This window comes from Drosophila novamexicana, unplaced genomic scaffold (genome assembly GCF_003285875.2).
Source record: "Drosophila novamexicana strain 15010-1031.04,08,12 unplaced genomic scaffold, DnovRS2.1 tig00000564-arrow-pilon, whole genome shotgun sequence".
Lineage (NCBI taxonomy): Eukaryota > Metazoa > Arthropoda > Insecta > Diptera > Drosophilidae > Drosophila > Drosophila novamexicana.
The window spans coordinates 1,034,201-1,056,017 of NW_020824810.1; the positions used below are offsets into that span (position 1 = coordinate 1,034,201).

A 21,817-nucleotide genomic window follows, 5' to 3' on the forward strand; every position below is an offset into this window, starting at 1 on the left:
GATTTTCACGAAGTTTGGCTTTTTCTTCATGGTTTTCCCTCTAGATTAATCTGGCATTCAAATCTGAACACCGATTTTTTAGTCGAAGTTCATGTCCAAATCTTACTCCAAGATTCGTATATAGACATGGGTCCAAATTTCCCACATCCGTAACTCGGTCAAATCTCATCCGATTTTCACGAAGTTTGGCTTTTTCTTCACGGTTTTCCCTCTAGATTAATCTGGCATTCAAATCTGAACACCGATTTTTTAGTCGAAGTTCATGTCCAAATCTTACTCCAAGATTCGTATATAGACATGGGTCAAAATTTACCACCCCCATAACTCGGCCAAATCTCATCCGATTTTCACGAAGTTTGGCTTTTTCTTCATGGTTTTCCCTCTAGATTAATCTGGCATTCAAATCTAAACATCGATTTTTTAGTCGAAATTCATGTCCAAGCCTTACCCCAAGATTCGTATATAGACATGGGTCAAAATTTACCACCCCCATAACTCGGTCAAATCTCATCCGATTTTCACGAAGTTTGGATTTTTCTTCATGGTTTTCCCTCTAGATTAATCTGGCATTCAAATCTGAACACCGATTTTTAGTCGAAATTCATGTCCAAACCTTACCCCAAGATTCGTATATAGACATGGGTCAAAATGTACCACCCCCATAACTCGGTCAAATCTCATCCGATTTTCACGAAGTTTGGCTTTTTCTTCATGGTTTTCCCTCTAGATTAATCTGGCATTCAAATCTGAACACCGATTTTTTAGTCGAAATTCATGTCCAAATCTTACCCCAAGATTCGTATATAGACATGGGTCAAAATTTACCACCCCCATAGCTCGGCCAAATCTCATCCGATTTTCACGAAGTTTGGCTTTTTCTTCATGGTTTTCCCTCTAGATTAATCTGGCATTCAAATCTGAACACCGATTTTTTTGTCGAAATTCATGTCCAAACCTTACCCCAAGATTCGTATATAGACATGGGTCCAAATTTCCCACCCCCATAACTCGGTCAAATCTCAACCGATTTTCACGAAGTTTGGCTTTTTCTTCATGGTTTTCCCTCTAGATTAATCTGGCATTCAAATCTGAACACCGATTTTTTAGTCGAAATTCATGTCCAAATCTTACCCCAATTCGTATATAGACATGGGTCAAAATTTACCACCCCCATAACTCGGCCAAATCTCATCCGATTTTCACAAAGTTTGGCTTTTTCTTCATGGTTTTCCCTCTAGATTAATCTGGCATTCAAATCTAAACATCGATTTTTTAGTCGAAATTCATGTCCAAGTCTTACCCCAAGATTCGTATATAGACATGGGTCAAAATTTACCACCCCCATAACTCGGTCAAATCTCATCCGATTTTCACGAAGTTTGGCTTTTTCTTCATGGTTTTCCCTCTAGATTAATCTGGCATTCAAATCTGAACACCGATTTTTTAGTCGAAATTCATGTCCAAACCTTACCCCAAGATTCGTATATAGACATGGGTCAAAATGTACCACCCCCATAACTTGGTCAAATCTCATCCGATTTTCACGAAGTTTGGCTTTTTCTTCATGGTTTTCCCTCTAGAATAATCTGGCATTCAAATCTGAACACCGATTTTTTAGTCGAAATTCATGTCCAAATCTTACCCCAAGATTCGTATATAGACATGGGTCCAAATTTCCCACCCCCATATCTCGGCCAAATCTCAACCGATTTTCACGAAGTTTGGCTTTTTCTTCATGGTTTTCCCTCTAGATTAATCTGGCATTCAGATCTGAACACCGATTTTTTGGTCGAAATTCATGTCCAAACCTTACCCCAAGATTCGTATATAGACATGGGTCAAAATTTACCACCCCCATAACTCGGTCAAATCTCATCCGATTTTCACGAAGTTTGGCTTTTTCTTCATGGGTTTCCCTCTAGATTAATCTGGCATTCAAATCTGAACACCGATTTTTTAGTCGAAATTCATGTCCAAGCCTTACCCCAAGATTCGTATATAGACATGGGTCCAAATTTCCCACATCCGTAACTCGGTCAAATCTCAACCGATTTTCACGAAGTTTGGCTTTTTCTTCATGGTTTTCCCTCTAGATTAATCTGGCATTCAGATCTGAACACCGATTTATTAGTCGAAATTCATGTCCAAACCTTACCCCAAGATTCGTATATAGACATGGGTCAAAATTTACCACCCCCATAACTCGGTCAAATCTCATCCGATTTTCACGAAGTTTGGCTTTTTCTTCATGGTTTTCCCTCTAGATTAATCTGGCATTCAAATCTGAACACCGATTTTTTAGTCGAAATTCATGTCCAAATCTTACCCCAAGATTCGTATATAGACATGGGTCCAAATTTCCCACATCCGTAACTCGGTCAAATCTCAACCGATTTTCACGAAGTTTGGCTTTTTCTTCATGGTTTTCCCTCTAGATTAATCTGGCATTCAAATCTGAACACCGATTTTTTAGTCGAAATTCATGTCCAAAACTTACCCCAAGATTCGTATATAGACATGGGTCCAAATTTCCCACATCCGTAACTCGGTCAAATCTCAACCGATTTTCACGAAGTTTGGCTTTTTCTTCATGGTTTTCCCTCTAGATTAATCTGGCATTCAGATCTGAACACCGATTTATTAGTCGAAATTCATGTCCAAAACTTACCCCAAGATTCGTATATAGACATGGGTCAAAATTTACCACCCCCATAACTCGGTCAAATCTCATCCGATTTTCACGAAGTTTGGCTTTTTCTTCATGGTTTTCCCTCTAGATTAATCTGGCATTCAAATCTGAACACCGATTTTTTAGTCGAAATTCATGTCCAAATCTTACCCCAAGATTCGTATATAGACATGGGTCCAAATTTCCCACATCCGTAACTCGGTCAAATCTCAACCGATTTTCACGAAGTTTGGCTTTTTCTTCATGATTTTCCCTCTAGATTAATCTGGCATTCAAATCTGAACACCGATTTTTTAGTCGAAATTCATGTCCAAATCTTACCCCAAGATTCGTATATAGACATGGGTCAAAATTTACCACCCCCATATCTCGGCCAAATCTCATCCGATTTTCACGAAATTTGGCCTTTTCCTCATGGTTTTCCCTCTAGATTAATCTGGCATTCAAATCTGAACACCGGTTTTTTAGTCGAAATTCATGTCCAAAACTTACCCCAAGATTCGTATATAGACATGGGTCAAAATTTACCACCCCCATAACTCGGTCAAATCTCATCCGATTTTCACGAAGTTTGGATTTTTCTTCATGGTTTTCCCTCTAGATTAATCTGGCATTCAAATCTGAACACCGATTTTTTAGTCGAAATTCATGTCCAAAACTTACCCCAAGATTCGTATATAGACATGGGTCCAAATTTCCCACATCCGTAACTCGGTCAAATCTCAACCGATTTTCACGAAGTTTGGCTTTTTCTTCATGGTTTTCCCTCTAGATTAATCTGGCATTCAGATGTGAACACCGATTTATGAGTCGAAATTCATGTCCAAAACTTACCCCAAGATTCGTATATAGACATGGGTCAAAATTTACCACCCCCATAACTCGGTAAAATCTCATCCGATTTTCACGAAGTTTGGCTTTTTCTTCATGGTTTTCCCTCTAGATTAATCTGGCATTCAAATCTGAACACCGATTTTTTAGTCGAAATTCATGTCCAAATCTTACCCCAAGATTCGTATATAGACATGGGTCCAAATTTCCCACATCCGTAACTCGGTCAAATCTCAACCGATTTTCACGAAGTTTGGCTTTTTCTTCATGGTTTTCCCTCTAGATTAATCTGGCATTCAAATCTGAACACAGATTTTTTAGTCGAAATTCATGTCCAAAACTTACCCCAAGATTCGTATATAGACATGGGTCCAAATTTCTCACATCCGTAACTCGGTCAAATCTCAACCGATTTTCACGAAGTTTGGCTTTTTCTTCATGGTTTTCCCTCTAGATTAATCTGGCATTCAGATCTGAACACCGATTTATTAGTCGAAATTCATGTCCAAAACTTACCCCAAGATTCGTATATAGACATGGGTCAAAATTTACCACCCCCATAACTCGGTCAAATCTCATCCGATTTTCACGAAGTTTGGCTTTTTCTTCATGGTTTTCCCTCTAGATTAATCTGGCATTCAAATCTGAACACCGATTTTTTAGTCGAAATTCATGTCCAAATCTTACCCCAAGATTCGTATATAGACATGGGTCCAAATTTCCCACATCCGTAACTCGGTCAAATCTCAACCGATTTTCACGAAGTTTGGCTTTTTCTTCATGGTTTTCCCTCTAGATTAATCTGGCATTCAAATCTGAACACCGATTTTTTAGTCGAAATTCATGTCCAAACCTTACCCCAAGATTCGTATATAGACATGGGTCAAAATTTACCACCCCCATAACTCGGTCAAATCTCATCCGATTTTCACGAAGTTTGGCTTTTTCTTCATGGTTTTCCCTCTAGATTAATCTGGCATTCAAATCTGAACACCGATTTTTTAGTCGAAATTCATGTCCAAAACTTACCCCAAGATTCGTATATAGACATGGGTCAAAATTTACCACCCCCATAACTCGGTCAAATCTCATCCGATTTTCACGAAGTTTGGCTTTTTCTTCATGGTTTTCCCTCTAGATTAATCTAGCATTCAAATCTGAACACCGATTTTTTAGTCGAAATTCATGTCCAAAACTTACCCCAAGATTCGTATATAGACATGGGTCCAAATTTCCCACATCCGTAACTCGGTCAAATCTCAACCGATTTTCACGAAGTTTGGCTTTTTCTTCATGGTTTTCCCTCTAGATTAATCTGGCATTCAGATCTGAACACCGATTTATTAGTCGAAATTCATGTCCAAAACTTACCCCAAGATTCGTATATAGACATGGGTCAAAATTTACCACCCCCATAACTCGGTCAAATCTCATCCGATTTTCACGAAGTTTGGCTTTTTCTTCATGGTTTTCCCTCTAGATTAATCTGGCATTCAAATCTGAACACCGATTTTTTAGTCGAAATTCATGTCCAAAACTTACCCCAAGATTCGTATATAGACATGGGTCCAAATTTACCACCCCCATAACTCGGTCAAATCTCATCCGATTTTCACGAAGTTTGGCTTTTTCTTCATGGTTTTCCCTCTAGATTAATCTGGCATTCAGATCTGAACACCGATTTATTAGTCGAAATTCATGTCCAAAACTTACCCCAAGATTCGTATATAGACATGGGTCAAAATTTACCACCCCCATAACTCGGTCAAATCTCATCCGATTTTCACGAAGTTTGGCTTTTTCTTCATGGTTTTCCCTCTAGATTAATCTGGCATTCAAATCTGAACACCGATTTTTTAGTCGAAATTCATGTCCAAAACTTACCCCAAGATTCGTATATAGACATGGGTCCAAATTTCCCACATCCGTAACTCGGTCAAATCTCAACCGATTTTCACGAAGTTTGGCTTTTTCTTCATGGTTTTCCCTCTAGATTAATCTGGCATTCAGATCTGAACACCGATTTATTAGTGGAAATTCATGTCCAAAACTTACCCCAAGATTCGTATATAGACATGGGTCAAAATTTACCACCCCCATAACTCGGTCAAATCTCATCCGATTTTCACGAAGTTTGGCTTTTTCTTCATGGTTTTCCCTCTAGATTAATCTGGCATTCAAATCTGAACACCTATTTTTAGTCGAAATTCATGTCCAAATCTTGCTCCTGGCTCCCGCGCAGATCGAGTTTGTTTCCAATGATCGATAACTTACTCCGTTTCCAAGCAATCGATAAAAATCGATATCGATATCCTGTTTCTTGGCAATTTGGTAAATAATAAGAGCTAGAGTCACCAAACTTGACATGTAGCTTCTAAAATAGAATATATATATGCATTTGATGTTGGAAGAAGAGGGTTCAGGGTATCCCCTAGTCGGGAGCTAGAACCTCTGAGTTGTTTTTCCATATTTTTTTGATCGCTTGTTTTAGTTAATAAATGTATTGATGCTTGCATATTTAAAGAGTAATACAGATTGTTTTTAAAATGAATTTTAGCAGCCAATCGAAAGAGCTCATAAACAATTTACTAACGCCGTTCGGCTTAAATTTGAAAATCATTTGCAATGCAATGTAGAAATTTAGCAATTCAATATTTTAATTTGAGCGCACAGAAAATGAATCAATTTTGAGTTCACTTTGCACTGACAGGTGTGGGATAAAAATGCGATTCCCATTTGATGCTATATATAATTATAATGCCACGCTATGGTCGCATTAATTATATGCAATCAAAATACGCATAAACTTAATTCGAGTGTGCCTGCATGTGTGTGTGTGTGCGTGTGTGTGCGGGTGTGTTTATCAATTTACATATTGCAGGCGTATGCAAAATTTCTGCAATTATAGATGGCAAATTGCAAACGCTTTTTTTTTTTGATCATTTTATTACAACAACAATTTTTATGCAAAATTATATTCATGATAAAAACTATATATGTATATATATTTATATGTATTGCTGCACAACACAAAGACAAAGTTTTGGCTTTGGTTAAAGTTCAATCGTAGCTATTATCAGATAAACTGACCAAAGTTCTTGCAATCCTCTCGAGTGCATTAAAAACTGTTGAGTAAATTGTAATCATTGCAGTTTCAAAGGGCAGACATGGATTACATTGTGGTAATGAACTTATCACACGCCTGTCTGACTCTGAGTGTGCCGACAGAGGCCAGGACTCAGTAGTAGGTGTGCGGCAGGGTAGGTGAGTGTGTCGCCCACCTGTGCAGCAGCTGTTGGCGAGGATTGTGACAAGTCAAGGCGAAGTCAGCGCATGGCCATTGCCCAGACTGTCAACGCATAGGGGCGTAGAGTGAGGCAGGGCAAATAACTTGCTGGATAAGTAGCTAAGCAAAACTTTGAATGATACACAAAGAGAGCTCCGGGAATGTCTGGCCAAAAGACGGACAGACGCTATGTCTGTCAAATTGGCGCATTCTCAATGTCACTTGCATTCTTTTGGCATCGCATTTGGACGTGTTTGCCCTGGCTGCGCAGTTGACAGAGCACTTGAAAGCGCCAAGAAGCAAAATATATTCACACACGCACGCACACTAAAACAACAGCAAGTGTCACTTTTGTCAGCTCTTAAATGTGTCTGTGTGCCAGGCAAAATATGAGCGCGCATCAAGAAAAAAAAAAAAAATAAGTAGAAAAATAAATGCCAAGCCAAACATTACGTATACGCCGCATGCAGCGTGCAGCTAAAAACTGAAAGCGAAAAAAAGAAAACAACAACAACAACAACTTTTCGAATACTCAAGTGTTTTGATGCACTGACAGATGCAGAATGCTGGCTAGTGTGTGTGTGCGTGCATGTGTGTGTGTGTGTGTGTGTGTGTGTGTGCGTGTGTTGTTATTGCTGCTGAGTGAAAAAGTTTTGCGTTTTTCGCAGCGCTTGATAAGCGCCGCACACAGCAAAAAGTCGTCGAGCCGTTGAGTTACGCCCATTTAGCACGCGCATTGCATTAGACAGACTGAAGAGCAACAGCCAGCCAGTCAGGCAGGAGCAGGAGCAGCAGCTAGAGCCATGTCCTGGCCCGTGCATCACGCACACACACATGACGTCACGTTCATGTCACGTCACGTCGCATCAGCGAATGCCTTTGCAATGGAAAAAAAAAAAAACGCATTCTAAAGCAAACTAAAAATCACTCGACTCTCGGCACCAACTTCAGATTCACTCTAGCCAAAGTTTAGTTTGAGCGCGTCAGAGAAAAAAAACAGCTGAAAAAAAGAAACGGCTAAAAAAGTTGGCGGGCAAAAAACGCAGCCGCACAGTTTGAAGTGTACGTGAAATTTGCATAAATGCGAAATCAACGCGTTCTCGCTACTTGGCGACTGACTGGCCCCCGGGACTAAAGAGAGCCCAATACGAGACACACACACACACACACTCGCACACACACACACATGCGAATGGTTGTGTGCCATTTTGCATGGCTTGTTATTTCATGACAGCCTCGTTGGCTGCATTTTGTCCCTAATTTCCCCTCCTGGCAGTTCAGTGGGTGAATGTCGCCGCGTTGACGCGCCAGACGGCAGCCCCAGAGCCACACAACAAACTTCACTTTTGTTTGGCCCAAAAAGCCAACAAAACAACAGCAACAACAACAGGCTGCAGCAAGTAGCAGCAGCAGCAGCAACAACAAATAAACTAAATAAACTCTCAAGTAGTTTCTGCTGCTTCTTGGGGCTCGGCCACTTGACGTGCCCGTTGCATGCAACCAACACATACCCCAAAACTCATCCAGTTCCAGTTGCAGTTGCATTCGCAGCTGCCCCAGCCATTGCCGCTGGTTGCTGCCAGATCTCGTTTGGCTGCCACTCTCCTATGTCAGCTTCTGGCTCTGCCTTGCGTGTTGCCACAGGCTCGAGTGGCTTTTAATGAGCTGTTGCATATGCAGTTTATTAATGTGTTGAAAATCCCCCAACAACAACAAAATGCCCACTGTGCTGTTGTTGTTCTTGTTGTTGCCGTGGCATGCCAGCCAAAAGTTTGTCTAACTTTGAATTTGTTTGTTGCCATACAAAATTCAAGAAAACCTCGTCCAGTTGCAGCACTTGCAATTAGTAGCCTCATTAAAGCCGAATAACGTGTAATGTGTTCACTTATCTTTCTATTTGTTTTATTTCTTTATTTATTTTTTTAAATACTTTGCTTGATTTAAATAATTATTTGATTGATTATTGAGCGCTGACTTTGTCAATCGTTGTTGTCGTGGGTTTTGAGCTTTTCGTAATAATACCTATAAATAAATATCAATACCTAAAGAGCTGCTAGCCGGAATTCTAATATACTCTATGAACTAGAATCGAACCTTAAACCAAGTCTAAAAAAATAGCCAAACTTAAATATGAATCAAAGCAGCGACAATTTTGCTGCTAGGCCTGCAGACATGTTAAATGCATCTACATATCTATCCGTTATATGTATCTGTATATCTATCTATCTCTCTATCTATATATATATATCTATTTATATGTCTATCTATCACTCTATCCATCTATTTATCTATCTACGTATCTATAATGTATTTATTTGTATAATCCATCTTGCCTACGCTGTCCTATTGTATCCATATATACGTATATCCATATTCTGATCCATATATGTGTAGGTATTTCTATATCTATATCTATGTTTATGACTGGCACTAAATCGCAACGGTATTTCGGCAAAAATAGCCTCCAACTTCAGAGTCCAAGTTATCTCTCACTGCCCAAATCTAATCATTGAAATCGAACAGAAAAAAAGTAAACGAATCAAAAAAACAAGCACACAAAAAATGGAAAAAGAAACGAAAAGCCGCAGCTAAACATGTTTGAATTTTGGCCTTAGCAAGACATCGGGGCTACCCTGTATTCAAATGGTTTCTTAATACTAAATGCTTTTGCTGCCAACAGCCAAGTCTATTTGAGTGTCTGGCATTGTGCATAGCCCAGCTGGTCGTGCCGTTGTTTGGAGGGTATCACAAATTGTGCTTCATTATTTACAAAGATTTTGAGCAGCGTGCGAAATCCCCAAACCGAATTGCCGTATCCAGTTGCCAGTTGCCGGCTGCCGGCTGCTAGTTTTCAGTTGTCCCCACCCGCTGACCCTACCGCATGACATCATCAGCGTTAAAAGAGGCAACGATCCGCGGTGGCCAGTGGATGCTTCAGTTGGTTTTTGGTTTTTGGTTTTCGGTTGAGTTTCTGAGGTTTCGGGCTGAGTGCGTTGGCTTCTACACTTTGCTTGGCTTCTCATTGTTGTTGTTGTTTTTGTTGTGGCTGCTCGATTAGGGGCCGGTCGGTCATTTGCTTTATGCGGGTCAACAAAATGCGAGATGGAACGGACCATTGGACGATTGAACGATTGAACGATTGGAGTAGTTGGTCAAACCTAAGCCAAAAGTGCTAATGGCACAAAATGTGTGCGTCAGAAATCAATTCGATGCTTGTTTGGTTTTCGCTTTAATTCCGAGCTGTTGCCGCATTTTCATTCAATTTCCCCTAAGGCGATTCGGCTTAAATGTTTGGCTTTCTGTTCTGTTTTTTTTTTTTTTTTTTTTAAATATTTTTACATGCGGCGTAAAAGCCACGCCCAAAAATGATATGCACACACAAACATGCCATAATGCCATAAATCTCCCAAACTACCGAATGCAAATTGATTTGTTGCTTTCCGTGAATCAAATGAAATGAAATGCAACGGCTGCTTGTGCCACAAGGGGGGCCTGGCCTGGCTGCAGGAGCGGACTTGGCAGAGCTTGCAAAGAGAAGATCAAATACAATCTTCAGATTAGTTCTGGCAACTCAGCTTAAATTGCTTCCAACTACTAATTGGCCATGTTTTGCTTCAGTTAAATTCAGATTTGTTGGCCTGTTTTTTAACCTGGCAATTGGTAATCCGCTCCTGGTCAATATCAATACCAATACCCACGTTCCCAACGTCAACAGCAATAATAACACCAGCAACTGCGACACCCGGTCGCAATTGCCATGCAAAATTCAGCAGGCACAGCATGACGAATGGCAGACCCCTCGCGCTCCCTTAACGCCACGCTCCGTTGTGCCACTCCCCTGGCTCTTGACTGCATATAAATAAATTTTAATTTGCCAATTGTGTGTAAAACTTATTAGCGATAAGTTTGTTGCAGCCACAAGCTGTCACATATCCACAGCAAAAGCTACAGCTACAGATACGTTTGTATCTACATATGGGCACAGAGCTTTCTGCTTGTTTATTTTGCAAAATGTCTGGTTCGTTTCGTTATGTGAGGAAATAAGATACGTGGTATCCGTGCCTGCTCGCCGCTCATAAGCTGGCATTTGATTATTAGTCATAAAGCTGCAATGGATTGGGGATAAGTTTATTAATGATATCTGTAAACGTTGCTAGGTTCGCCCAGTTGACAGGTTAAAACTGACAGCCAGGAAGTCGACATATTTGTCGCCCAAATGCGGATAAAGCTATCAATTATAATGTATTGTTGTTTTTACAACTATTACGAGTTAAATAGGGAGAGTTGTATGTAAATGGTGTGGTATAGAAAATTACATTATGTCATTTATTCCAGTGTTCCGTTGTTCCATTGGTTCACAAACCACTGTTCCACTATTCGTTAGCTAATGGCTTATATGTACTTAATGGGGGGAGTATCTTGACGGAAAAGAGTTGCTTTTACATGTTTTGGTATAAATTATAACATTACTCCACATATTCCCGTGTTCCATTATTCCATTGATTCACATTCCACTGTTCCATATTCCGTAGCTCCTAACCTATATATACTTAAGGAGAGAATGTTAAAGAAAGCGTGTAGTTTGTAAATGTTTTGGTATAAATAATAACCTTCTTCCGCATGTCCCCATATTCCATTTGTGTACCAGTCCATATTCCAGTGTTTCATATTCCTTAGTTCCTGACCTAAATATACTTAAAGGGAGTAACTTAGAGAAAGAGTATTGTTGATTAGTGTTGTGATACTTTGACATTCTTCCACATATTCCACTGTTCCATTTAGCCGCTAGTCCATTTTCAACTGTTCTATATTTGTTAGTATAGTTATCCATTTATTTTCGAGTCCATTTTCCACTGTTCCATATTTCTTGAGCTCTAATGCTCTAAACAGTTGTTGAGCTGGCTATTAGCATCCACATACATACTCGCATACCTATGCATATGTTTGGGGCGAGACCATTAAACCTCAATTCTAATGCCAGTAATTAGCCAGCACACACATTTACACTCGCACACACACACACACACAGACACACAGACACACATACACTGGTGTGTATGCGTTGGAATCTCAGGATTCACTCAGGTGGCGTTTATGCTTGCACACTTTCCGTTTTGCGGCGCGTTTATTCAGTGCCAGTGTTTGGGGCACTTGGCGCAGCTCTTTTTGGCTTTTCACATTTATTTAATATTTTAATTAAATTATTTCATGTGCATGTGCATACGTTGCCGTGCCGCCTAATGGGGCAACTTCACATGGCGGCGGCAAAGCATTTACATGCAAATGCTGCCGTGTTATGGGCCAACTCAAGGCCCCCCTCTCAGGGAGAGAGGGCCCCCTCTTTCGCTACCTCTCTCTGGTTCTCTATACATGCTGTGGACTTGAGGATCGAGCTGGTGCTATTACCACCCGCACTTAACGTTAATTAAACTGCTGTGTGTGCTAAAATGTGTCTCTGTTTCTCTCTATCTCTGTGTGCGTGTGTGTGTGTGTTGGTTTGTGTGTGGCATATCCTGCAAGTGGCCGTAGACTCGTTGCCGTGTCCTTGTCCTTTGTAGCTGGCAGCTGCTGTCGTTTTAATAGCTTAATGTAGTTACTTCCACTTTGAGTGTCTTCCTTCCATGCTGCACTGAGCTGGGCATGGGTAACCATGGGGCTGGCGTGGCCTGGCCTGGGCTGGGCTGGTGGGCGTCTTTGCTAATAAAAAACACAACACTCAGCAAAATTGTTATGCAGCAAACTAAATCAACAGACACACTCCAACACCGGCACACACACACACACACACACATACGCTGTGCAAATTACAAAGCAGCCATGACGACTATAACCAGGAAAAAAGCCATGTAAGCCACACTTACATATAACTGGGCCCCCGGTTCCATGTGCACTCAATGAGTGCACTTTTTGCACACACTGTGTGTGTGTGTGTGTGTGTGTGTGTGCACGTGCACAGTGGCATTCAGTGTGTGCACAGGCTGAAGAAAAAAAGGCGATATCTAACAAAGTTTAGCTCGTTTTATGTTTTATGCTCATGCGCAGCTAAAGGCTGTCGGGTATATTGGCTTGTGCTTGAAAAACCTTTAATCTATATATAAATTAATGTAATTTTATTAATTTAAATATATAATATGGAATACCAATATCTCTTGTCAGTATCATATTATCGATAAATATCGATTGTGAGACATAATGTCTTAATATATATAAAATTTGGCATGTAGATTTTTGCTGAGTATAAACAGGTTTAAGGTGTTTCACTTTTTGACTAGCTGGCCACGTTCCACACAATTGGAAAAATAAAAAAAGAGGTTTATCCATAGTCTGCTTATTTATTACCATAGAAAGATAGGGTATTTGCTAGTGTACTATTCAAGTCATGTTCTGTTGCTGTTGCCCAACATCAGCCGAAAGTATGTTGGCAGCTTGGCACTGGAGAAGCTTCTTCTTTTTTTTCGCATGCGAGAATGCGCCGGCAGCTGCAGCTGCCGCAAAGATCAAAACTGGCCAGATAGGAATAGGACTTGAGATAGAGATAGAGTGTGAGAGCGAGAGAGAGAGAGAGCCAGGACTTGGGACAGGAATTGTGTGGCATGGCAGTCGGGATTAGCATGTTGTATGCATGCCCGAATAATGTCTTTATTAGTGTGTGGCACGTGGGAGCTGCCTGTGTTTCGGACTGTGTTTCTTATATATTTTGCGCTTTTGTTTTCAGCTATTTTGTTGATCTTTTTTTGCTTTTTGTATTTATATTAATTAGTCGGCTACGTGATATCAAGTATACGCCATTTGTTTCCGCTGTTGCATTGCATCTACTTATAACTGACTTTTGTCTTGCTCCATTTACAGCTCCCCCCGCATCCCCTCAACAAATTCCGGCTTAGTGCAATAGGAAAATGGCCCAACCACAATTGCTGCAAATCAAATTGTCACGTTTCGATGCCCAGCCCTGGGGATTTCGCCTGCAGGGCGGTGTGGACTTTGCCCAGCCGCTGTTAGTGCAAAAGGTAAGTGCCACGCCCACACTGGGCTCGACAAGTGGGCAGATTCAATTATCAACGCTCAGATTTGCTTTCAATTTCAATTGTGTTGCCAATCGGAATATTTTCGTGGTTCGAAATTGGCCAGCGAAAAAAGCAAAAGAGATATTGGGTGGAAAAAATATATACATATTAGCTTGGCAGTTAATTTATTTATGCATTTAAATGCGGATTTCTTTTTTGTTGCTATTTGTTTTTTGTTATAAATAAATTTGTAGCGATTTCTTATTTTTTTTTCGCGCGCGGTTTTTGCGCACGGTACGCGAAAACTTTTACTCACCATTATCCAACAAAATTTCCTTTGCTGCCATTTTGGATATTTTATGTGCACACACACACACACACACACACATATGCACAGATAGCGCGCGTGTATATGTATTGTGTACAAATTGTTTAACATTTATAAATTATTTCTAATAATTTTACATTTCTGGCGACACGCACTCAAATTCAACCAAATCATTTGGAATACGTTTTTTTTTAGTAGTTTAAAGCTTTCAACGCGTGTGCATGTGTGTGTGTGTGTGTATAAGTGTGTACACACTTGTGTAGGATTAATAACTTTATCTATATTTATATATGCTACATATTGACATATGTATACACTTATGAGCTTTATGGCTTTATGGGGGGCTGTTAATGTTTGCCTTGCAAAAAAGTATGCGAGATATGATTTTTTATTTGCAAAACTGTAGAATAGAGATATGAATACGAGTTATGCGCCAGAGAGATTATGTTTATGGCCTTTACAACTGGGTCAGGCCACAGATGGAGCATTAAATTTGAATACCTTGTACAGCTTTAATTCAATTAATTTGCCAAACATTTGTGGCTGAAAGTTATTTAACTTAAAGCAGTGCCAGTTTGATGGCTTTTAAATATAGAAGCAGGGAGAGATAGAGAGAGAGGGAAAGCTTTAAGTGGCAACACTTGTTGGCAGCCAATTCAATTTAGTTGGTTCAAAGCTCGGGCAAAGCTGCATTTCAGCTACTCGAAACTAATAAAGTATTTCAGTTTTTGGAATTTGATTAGAGCCAATCTCACGCTCTTTTGACTTTGAAGTGAGTGCATTTGATGCCATGTTGTCAATCGAATGACTCGCATTCGGCACTCGCATTCGCCACTCAGGCATGTCTGTCGAGTGGACACATGAATCATTGCCTCGCACTGACCCCTCGAACTGTGACAAACTGTTGCCGGTTACGCTGTGAATATGGTTTCGAGTGTATTCAGGGCTGGTTGTGAATCAGCGCAGCGCAGATAAGAGTTCGACTCATGCACATATTTATAGATAGGCGTATGTCAAGCGCCTGTCAGCTCAATGTCAACATTTTATATATTGATGGCATATTGTACAAATTGTTCTTCATAAATTGGATGGCTTTAATTATGTTACGTTGCGACTAGAAAAATGTTTGAATTTAAGAATGTATTCTAGTTCAATATTATTGTTTATCTCCCAGCCGCAACAATAACAACAACAAGCTTTGGTAATTGTTTGAGCGTAACAGCATTTGCCAATGTGTGTAAATATTTTATTATGCCACACGGAATTTATTTCGTTGACATTTTCAAACGGCACCAAAAGCACCAAAAACAACAAATTTCTGTTTACTTTGGCATTACAAATTAGTTCAGCTGCTAATGGGCCGAAGAGTGGGCGTGGGCGTGGGTTTGCCAAAAGGCTGTCGCAGGTGGGCGTGGCAATACTATAGAAAAGCACAATTTCTATTTAAACAGCCGTTTCGTTGGGCTGATTTATGTCAATGCTATGCGACCGTCTCTCGGTCTATTTAAAACGCGATTCCAATTTCAAAAATGCCCAAGTGCGATGTTTTTGCCAGTTTGTTTTTTTTAAATATATAAATATATATTTTGAATACCCAGCGATTTGTTGGACTGTGTCTGCTGCTGCGGTCTGTTTGCATATATAATAATTGGTCTTTAAATCAATTAATTGGTTGCAATGCATAAAATGTTGCCCCTGCGTCAATTAGTGCATAAAAATAATGACAATCCATGTTGACGTCAATTAGGAGCGCCATCAAACTGGCCAACAAACAATGTTTTCCGGCTAGCCAACACACATTACAACAACAACAACAGCAAGTCAAAAAATACCACAGAGTAAAAGCCATTAGCAGTTAGTAGCTTTTATTTGGCCAATTTAGCGGGCAGAGTGCAATGCGAAAAAAAAATATCCAAAACTTAAACGTGAATTGTATTTATGTGATGGACTAAGAGATATGCTAGAATTGATTGCAGAAAAGTATATGTCGGAGCAGGCATGACAAAGACTTTATACCCTAGAAAACATAGAGAGCTTTTTCTTTAATTGGCCACAAAATACTTAGCTAATCCGCTAAATGAGCTGTCGAAGGTTGCCGGTTCAAATCCCAGGCAAGTGCAGGCTGCAGTCTTGCTTTAACCTAATGCCACAGTAGCTGAAGCTATAGATAATGTTAGATGGATAGTTTAATTATTGTTAAAAATGAAAATTGAAAAAAGAAGAAAATTTACATAGTAACTCAAATCAGGTATTAATATTAAATATATTCTTTCGTCTAGTCGCATACAACCTCTGCGTTGCCTTTAGCCTAGGGTGTTCGCTTGCAAATTTGTTGTTATTTATGCCAAAATCACGCAACATAAATTCCACAACAATGCGAAATGTTTGTGCGCTGATATTGAACAAAAAAAAAAAAAAAAGAGAAACGAGTAGTAATAATTTAACTAGGAAAACAAACTGCATTTGCTGCAGAGATTTGAGTGCAGTCCCCAATCTCAACCCCCTTCCTCGAATTTTTATTGAAAAGCACTTTGCTTTATTTGTTTGTCTGCAACAAAAAGGTGTCTGAGCCCGGGCTGAGCTGCCTGTTGGCTGTCTCTGGACCTCTCTAAGTCTCTGCCGAGTCGGGGATCTTGACTGCAGCCGTCAGCTGTACGGCTTGGCGCCTTTTGAACACTTTAAGCTCAATTGAACTTAGAATGGGCCACACTTGAGGCAGCTGCTGCAACAGCAGCTGTTGCAAGTGCGTTAAAACTTTGCTGCCACGTCGAGGTGTGCCTGACGTGGCACGTAATGAGCTCGCGTTGCCAGGATGCGCACGCTGATGAATCTGGTGTGGATGTGGATGTGGATGCGGCTGATGATGCCGCATCGAGTGGCAACTGAGCAGAAAGTGAGCATTACCACTCGGGACCCAACATAATAATGTCAGCTAGACAACAAAATCTGAGCACCGTCAACTGGTGTGTATATGTGTATGCGTGGGGGGGGGGACTTATTTAAAAGGGCCAACAAAGTGGCGGGCTGCTCATTAAGTAAAATCAACTGAAACTGACCGCTGATGGAGGAGCATAAAAATAAGCTACTCAGCTGCTTAAATCGGATTAATTTATGCTTTCGCGCTCTAGGTGTGTGTGTGTGCGTGTGTGTTTGAGTGTGTGGCACGTCGAACGCCAAATGAAGTCCTTGTTGTTGCGGCTACTGAAGGACCTGCCAGGTTGCTTTTTTTTTGTCGTATGCGTTTTTCGTTTTCTTTAGTTTTCTTTGTTTTCTGGTTAAGCTTTATGCTGCCGGCTTTTCACAACACACACACACACAGGCCACAGGCAGACTCTCTCACATATTGCCACGTTTATATTTCATTATCAAGTGCAGGGTCGGTTGGTCAGAAGAAAAAAAGAGAACGTCACACAAAAGGCCAAAGCCAACGGGCCAAAATAAAAGCGAAAGCCAAACCAAACCAAACCAGACCAGACCAAGCCGGGCCAAGCCGGGCCAAGGGTCCAGAGTCCACAGTCGAGAGCAGCTCAACGCGCTTTGGTTGACTTCATCTGTACAAATAATGGAGCCAAATAAGTAATACAAAGAGCGTAAATTCGGTTTAGTACAAATTTCCTGGCCAACGACTGCCCGCCAAAAAAAAAAAAAAATCAAATGAAATAAAATTGGTAAAACCAAATTTCAACGAGCTTCAACTGAAAGGATGCAGCCTCGGCTATTAGCCAACTTAAAGTCTAGACATGCCCTGCTCTTGCTCTGGCCTGGCCTGGCCTGGCCTGGCTACTAACAAGCTACCGTCGGCATCCAAGGCAACCGACGAGCAGTTCCTATTCCTCCTTTACCCTACACTGCGCCCGCCTGCCACATGTGCCATCGTGTCTCCCATTCCGAATTTATATTCATTCAACTCTGCGTTTGCTGCATGCAAATCTGTTTTGCGTGTTTTTGTTTGTTTTTCGCACAAGTCGTCGTGTTTGCCCCTTGCCCCGGCGCCCCGGCCAGAGCCATTAATTATTTGACTCCTGTCTGGCTGCATTTTCGTCTGCTTCGGTGTTTGTCTTTGTCTCCAACTATGAAAATTCATAATTTCCAACCACGCTTTGTATGCCCTGCGTCAAGCAAACAAATAAACGGAAGCTCAACAACTAAACAAAGTTTGATGCATGCCCTAACATTTGGTCTGATAACATAAAAATGGTAACAAAAACTATTTAAAGTGAGACAAAAATAATAAGGCGAATGTTGACTGCGCTTGCAGCACCTCCATAGGGTTTTTTCGCCATGATGACTGTTAAACATTACATAAAAATGTTAACCGGTACTGTTAAGAGCTGTAATCCAAAGTTAAATTTTGTAGTGAGCAATTTTCTGCAGGGTATTTAAAAGTCGTATGCCTTTGTTCTTAAACTTTGGTTGAGTTTGTTTTTCTGTTCACACCACGTCTATGTGACTGTGATTTATGAATAATTCTCCCCGCTATAACTGCTTGAAATAATTAACAAAAAAAACAGGGTATAATAATTATGCAATCCACCTAAATCAAAATTCTGGCTTTGTGTAATTGAATCTGCGTTCAAAGCGCGGCGGTTGCTCTGGCAACAATACTGAATAAAATAGAGTTGTTTTTGATTGAACTTGTGCATTTCTTCGGCTTTGTGTGTGTTTGTGTGTGTGAAAGTCAGCGGCCACAAGCGACCACGTGTCACCGCAATGCGCCACACGACGCAATGCGCAATGTCAAGACTTGCGGTTGCTCTCAATTTAGTTGGACATTTTATTAATTGCACAACAACAAATTGTGCAATCAGCATAGAACCTGACACCCATTGTTCAATCAATTGTAAATCAGTTCTCACAAACCACGCACATACACACACACACACAACACGACTTTGCTTTTGGCTATAAAATTTGCTTAGTTGTTGCAAATTTGTGCTGTGGTTTTTTTGGTTTTTAGACAGCAGTCATGACAAATGCCAAATGGCAAGTTGCACGTGGCACTTGGCACGAGACTCTGTCCTCAAATCCGTAGACACAAAATTAAGTGCTTGAAGCTGACCACAAAATTGTGCTTATGTTGGCCCCCAAGTGCAAGGTGGACTGAAAGTGTTTCTGGGCAATTGATAATTGGCCCGTCTCTGGTTCAAGTTCGGTTGCAGGCTCGTTTCGGATTCAATTGGCATTGAAGCGTTAATTGATTCAAGAGCAGGTGATGCTGATGGTGATGATGATTCGTACATTGCTGGACGGCCAATGGATGCAATGGCTTCCACTTCCCGTGATTCATCAGCCCAGCTGTCAGCGGCCACTCGCAAAGGCGTAATTGATAAAGTTAAGGCCGGGAGAAAAGAAGGATAACCCAACACCGAGACCAGGAAGTGCCAGCGTATATTGATCCCAGCTGCAGACATTGATTAAGTGTCTCTGCGTGGCGTTTGATTGATTATCAATTTTTACCGGTTTAAGCTTGCTGCCGCTGCTGCCACTGCAATTGCATTTAAAACGTGTGGGAAATTGATTCAACAATTCCATCAGCTCCACTGCGAGCCATAAACGTTGCCTGGTTTCCGTTTCCGCCCACAGCCAGCGAGCCAGGCAGAGCGGGCCAACGGACGAGCGGACTACGCATCCGTTTTGTTTTCTGCCAGCAATAAGTATGGCGTTCTATGGAGATGAGCACAGCTCGTATCGTGACACGAGCTTGTAATACGACTCTGACGTTTCATTAGAGATGAGCACGGGAAGGATAACTCGTTCTCGTCCCATCTGATTCCGATTCCCATCCGATCATGAGTCGTGACACCAAAAAGTTCAAACTGTTGATGAATAGCTTGATATATTTTCATTTAAAGACTCTTGCAATAAGTACAAAATATCAGGCGCGCTTTTGCCTTAGAAATTGTTTTAGTATTTCCGATCTTTCTTTAAATTCCTTTGCTATTGGGAACTCCCATGGGATTCACGGCACGATCCCATCTCTAGCTGAATGCTTTCTCTGACTCATCTCTAACTGGAGCCTCATCGCGAGCACAGAAAAGCAAGTATATGGGCAAGTCGAAGTCGAAGTCACACTCACACTCACACTTGTACTCATACTTATACTCATACTCGTATTCGTATCGCTATCCAATTGCCCTTCATTGCACAATTGCTGCGGGCTGCCAGACTTCAGTTCAGGATTCTCGAGCACGTCTTATTTAGATTTATCCCAGCTGCCACGCTTCACTTGAGTTGTCCATATCAACTCCCTCTCTCTCTCTCTCTATCTCTCTGTTTAATACGTTATTGAATATTTTGTGGCCTGTGCCGGATATCGTACTAATATCTGTGGCATTTCTCTTTCCGCACGCCCCGGACTCCTCTGCTGTGGCCCACATGCAAAAGTCACATAAATTTTTGGGTGTATATGTGTGTGTCCTCACCTAATCCTTGTGCTTCGCATATTTTTCTCAATTGTTAGCTTGGACTGGCTGCTTCTGCTGCACTTACACATAAGGAAATATCCAGTTGCTTCTGCTGCTGGGGCTCCTTTTGGCTGTTCTGCTCCTTGAGCTCCTGCCTCAGCTTCGTCTTGTGCGCATTCTTCGCTATCTGCAGCCGTTTGTTGTCCTTGCTTTTAAGTTGCATGTCAGTGCACATAAATCCCTCGGTGGAAAATGCTTGCTTCAGTGCGCCCAAAATACACACACATGCACACACGCACACTCGCACAGCTGCACGCTTGAGTTACGAGCGCTGATAGCAGCAGCAACAGCAGCATCAGAGGGGGAGATTGGGTTCTGCGCGGCAGGATTGGCAAAATTATTGGCCAAGCTCAACTCAACCTTAACTCGCTGCATTATTATGTGTGTGTGTGTGTGTGTGTGCCATAAATATTTATAAGTTCTAAGCGTAAAATGCGCACACACCGAAAAACCAGCTAACTGCAAACGTTTTGTAAACGTTAAAGCGCTTAACTTGGCCGAGAGTCCCCCAACCAGAACTGGCCAGAGAGATGCACAGACAGGCAGACAGTTCCCAGCGTCCAGCTGAGTTCACCATTAGTCAGCTAATGACAGTAGGGCTTGTTCTTCTTCTACCTGATAAATGATTCAGTTTCTGTTTCAATTCCCTCTACCTGGCGGTTAATCGTATATTGTCTTTTGTCTCTCGGCCCGTCAAAATTGATTCAAAGTTCGAGGTAAGCATCGATGAGTCATGCCCCAAAAATGGGACTTGAAATTGTGTAAGGTTGTTCAACGTTTTTGTTACATAAGGCAAACATATGAGCTGCTAATTTGTAGTTAATTTTAAAGACAATCAAACCAGGGCTGCAAAGCTAAACAGAAAAGTTATCACTGGTTCGGTTCACGGTTCATACGAACTTTGTGCTTTAGCTTCGCTTGAAGCCAGGTCTTTATCTTGGTTTTAGATACATATTAATCGAAAAAAGGCGAGTTGGAGCAATGTATAACAATTAAGAATTTGTTTGGCTACAGATTTTCGCTTGAATCTTTTAAAATAAAACGGAATTCTGGGCTGGAACCGGTTCGGTTCATATCTGGCTGGCAGCCTGGACTCGAATCCTGTTTTTTAAGAGTACTCTTGATATCTGCTTTTATTTTCCAATTGATCTCATTGCATTTGTGCGCTGATTTAATTGTTGCTTAGTGAATTTTCGCAGTCTCGGAAACACGGCT

General features: G+C 41.0%; 1 protein-coding gene across 1 annotated transcript in view; it reads left to right on the forward strand.

Annotated features, from left to right (window-relative positions):
* The window catches only part of LOC115762088 (PDZ and LIM domain protein Zasp), a 71,854-nt gene that overhangs the window by 13,826 nt on the left and 36,211 nt on the right, over positions 1-21,817 (forward strand). Inside the window, exon 3 of the mRNA XM_030704183.1 lies at positions 13,656-13,813. Within this exon, the coding sequence (XP_030560043.1) occupies positions 13,703-13,813 (111 nt within the window). The 5' untranslated portion in view covers positions 13,656-13,702. The remainder of the gene's footprint in view (positions 1-13,655; positions 13,814-21,817) is intronic.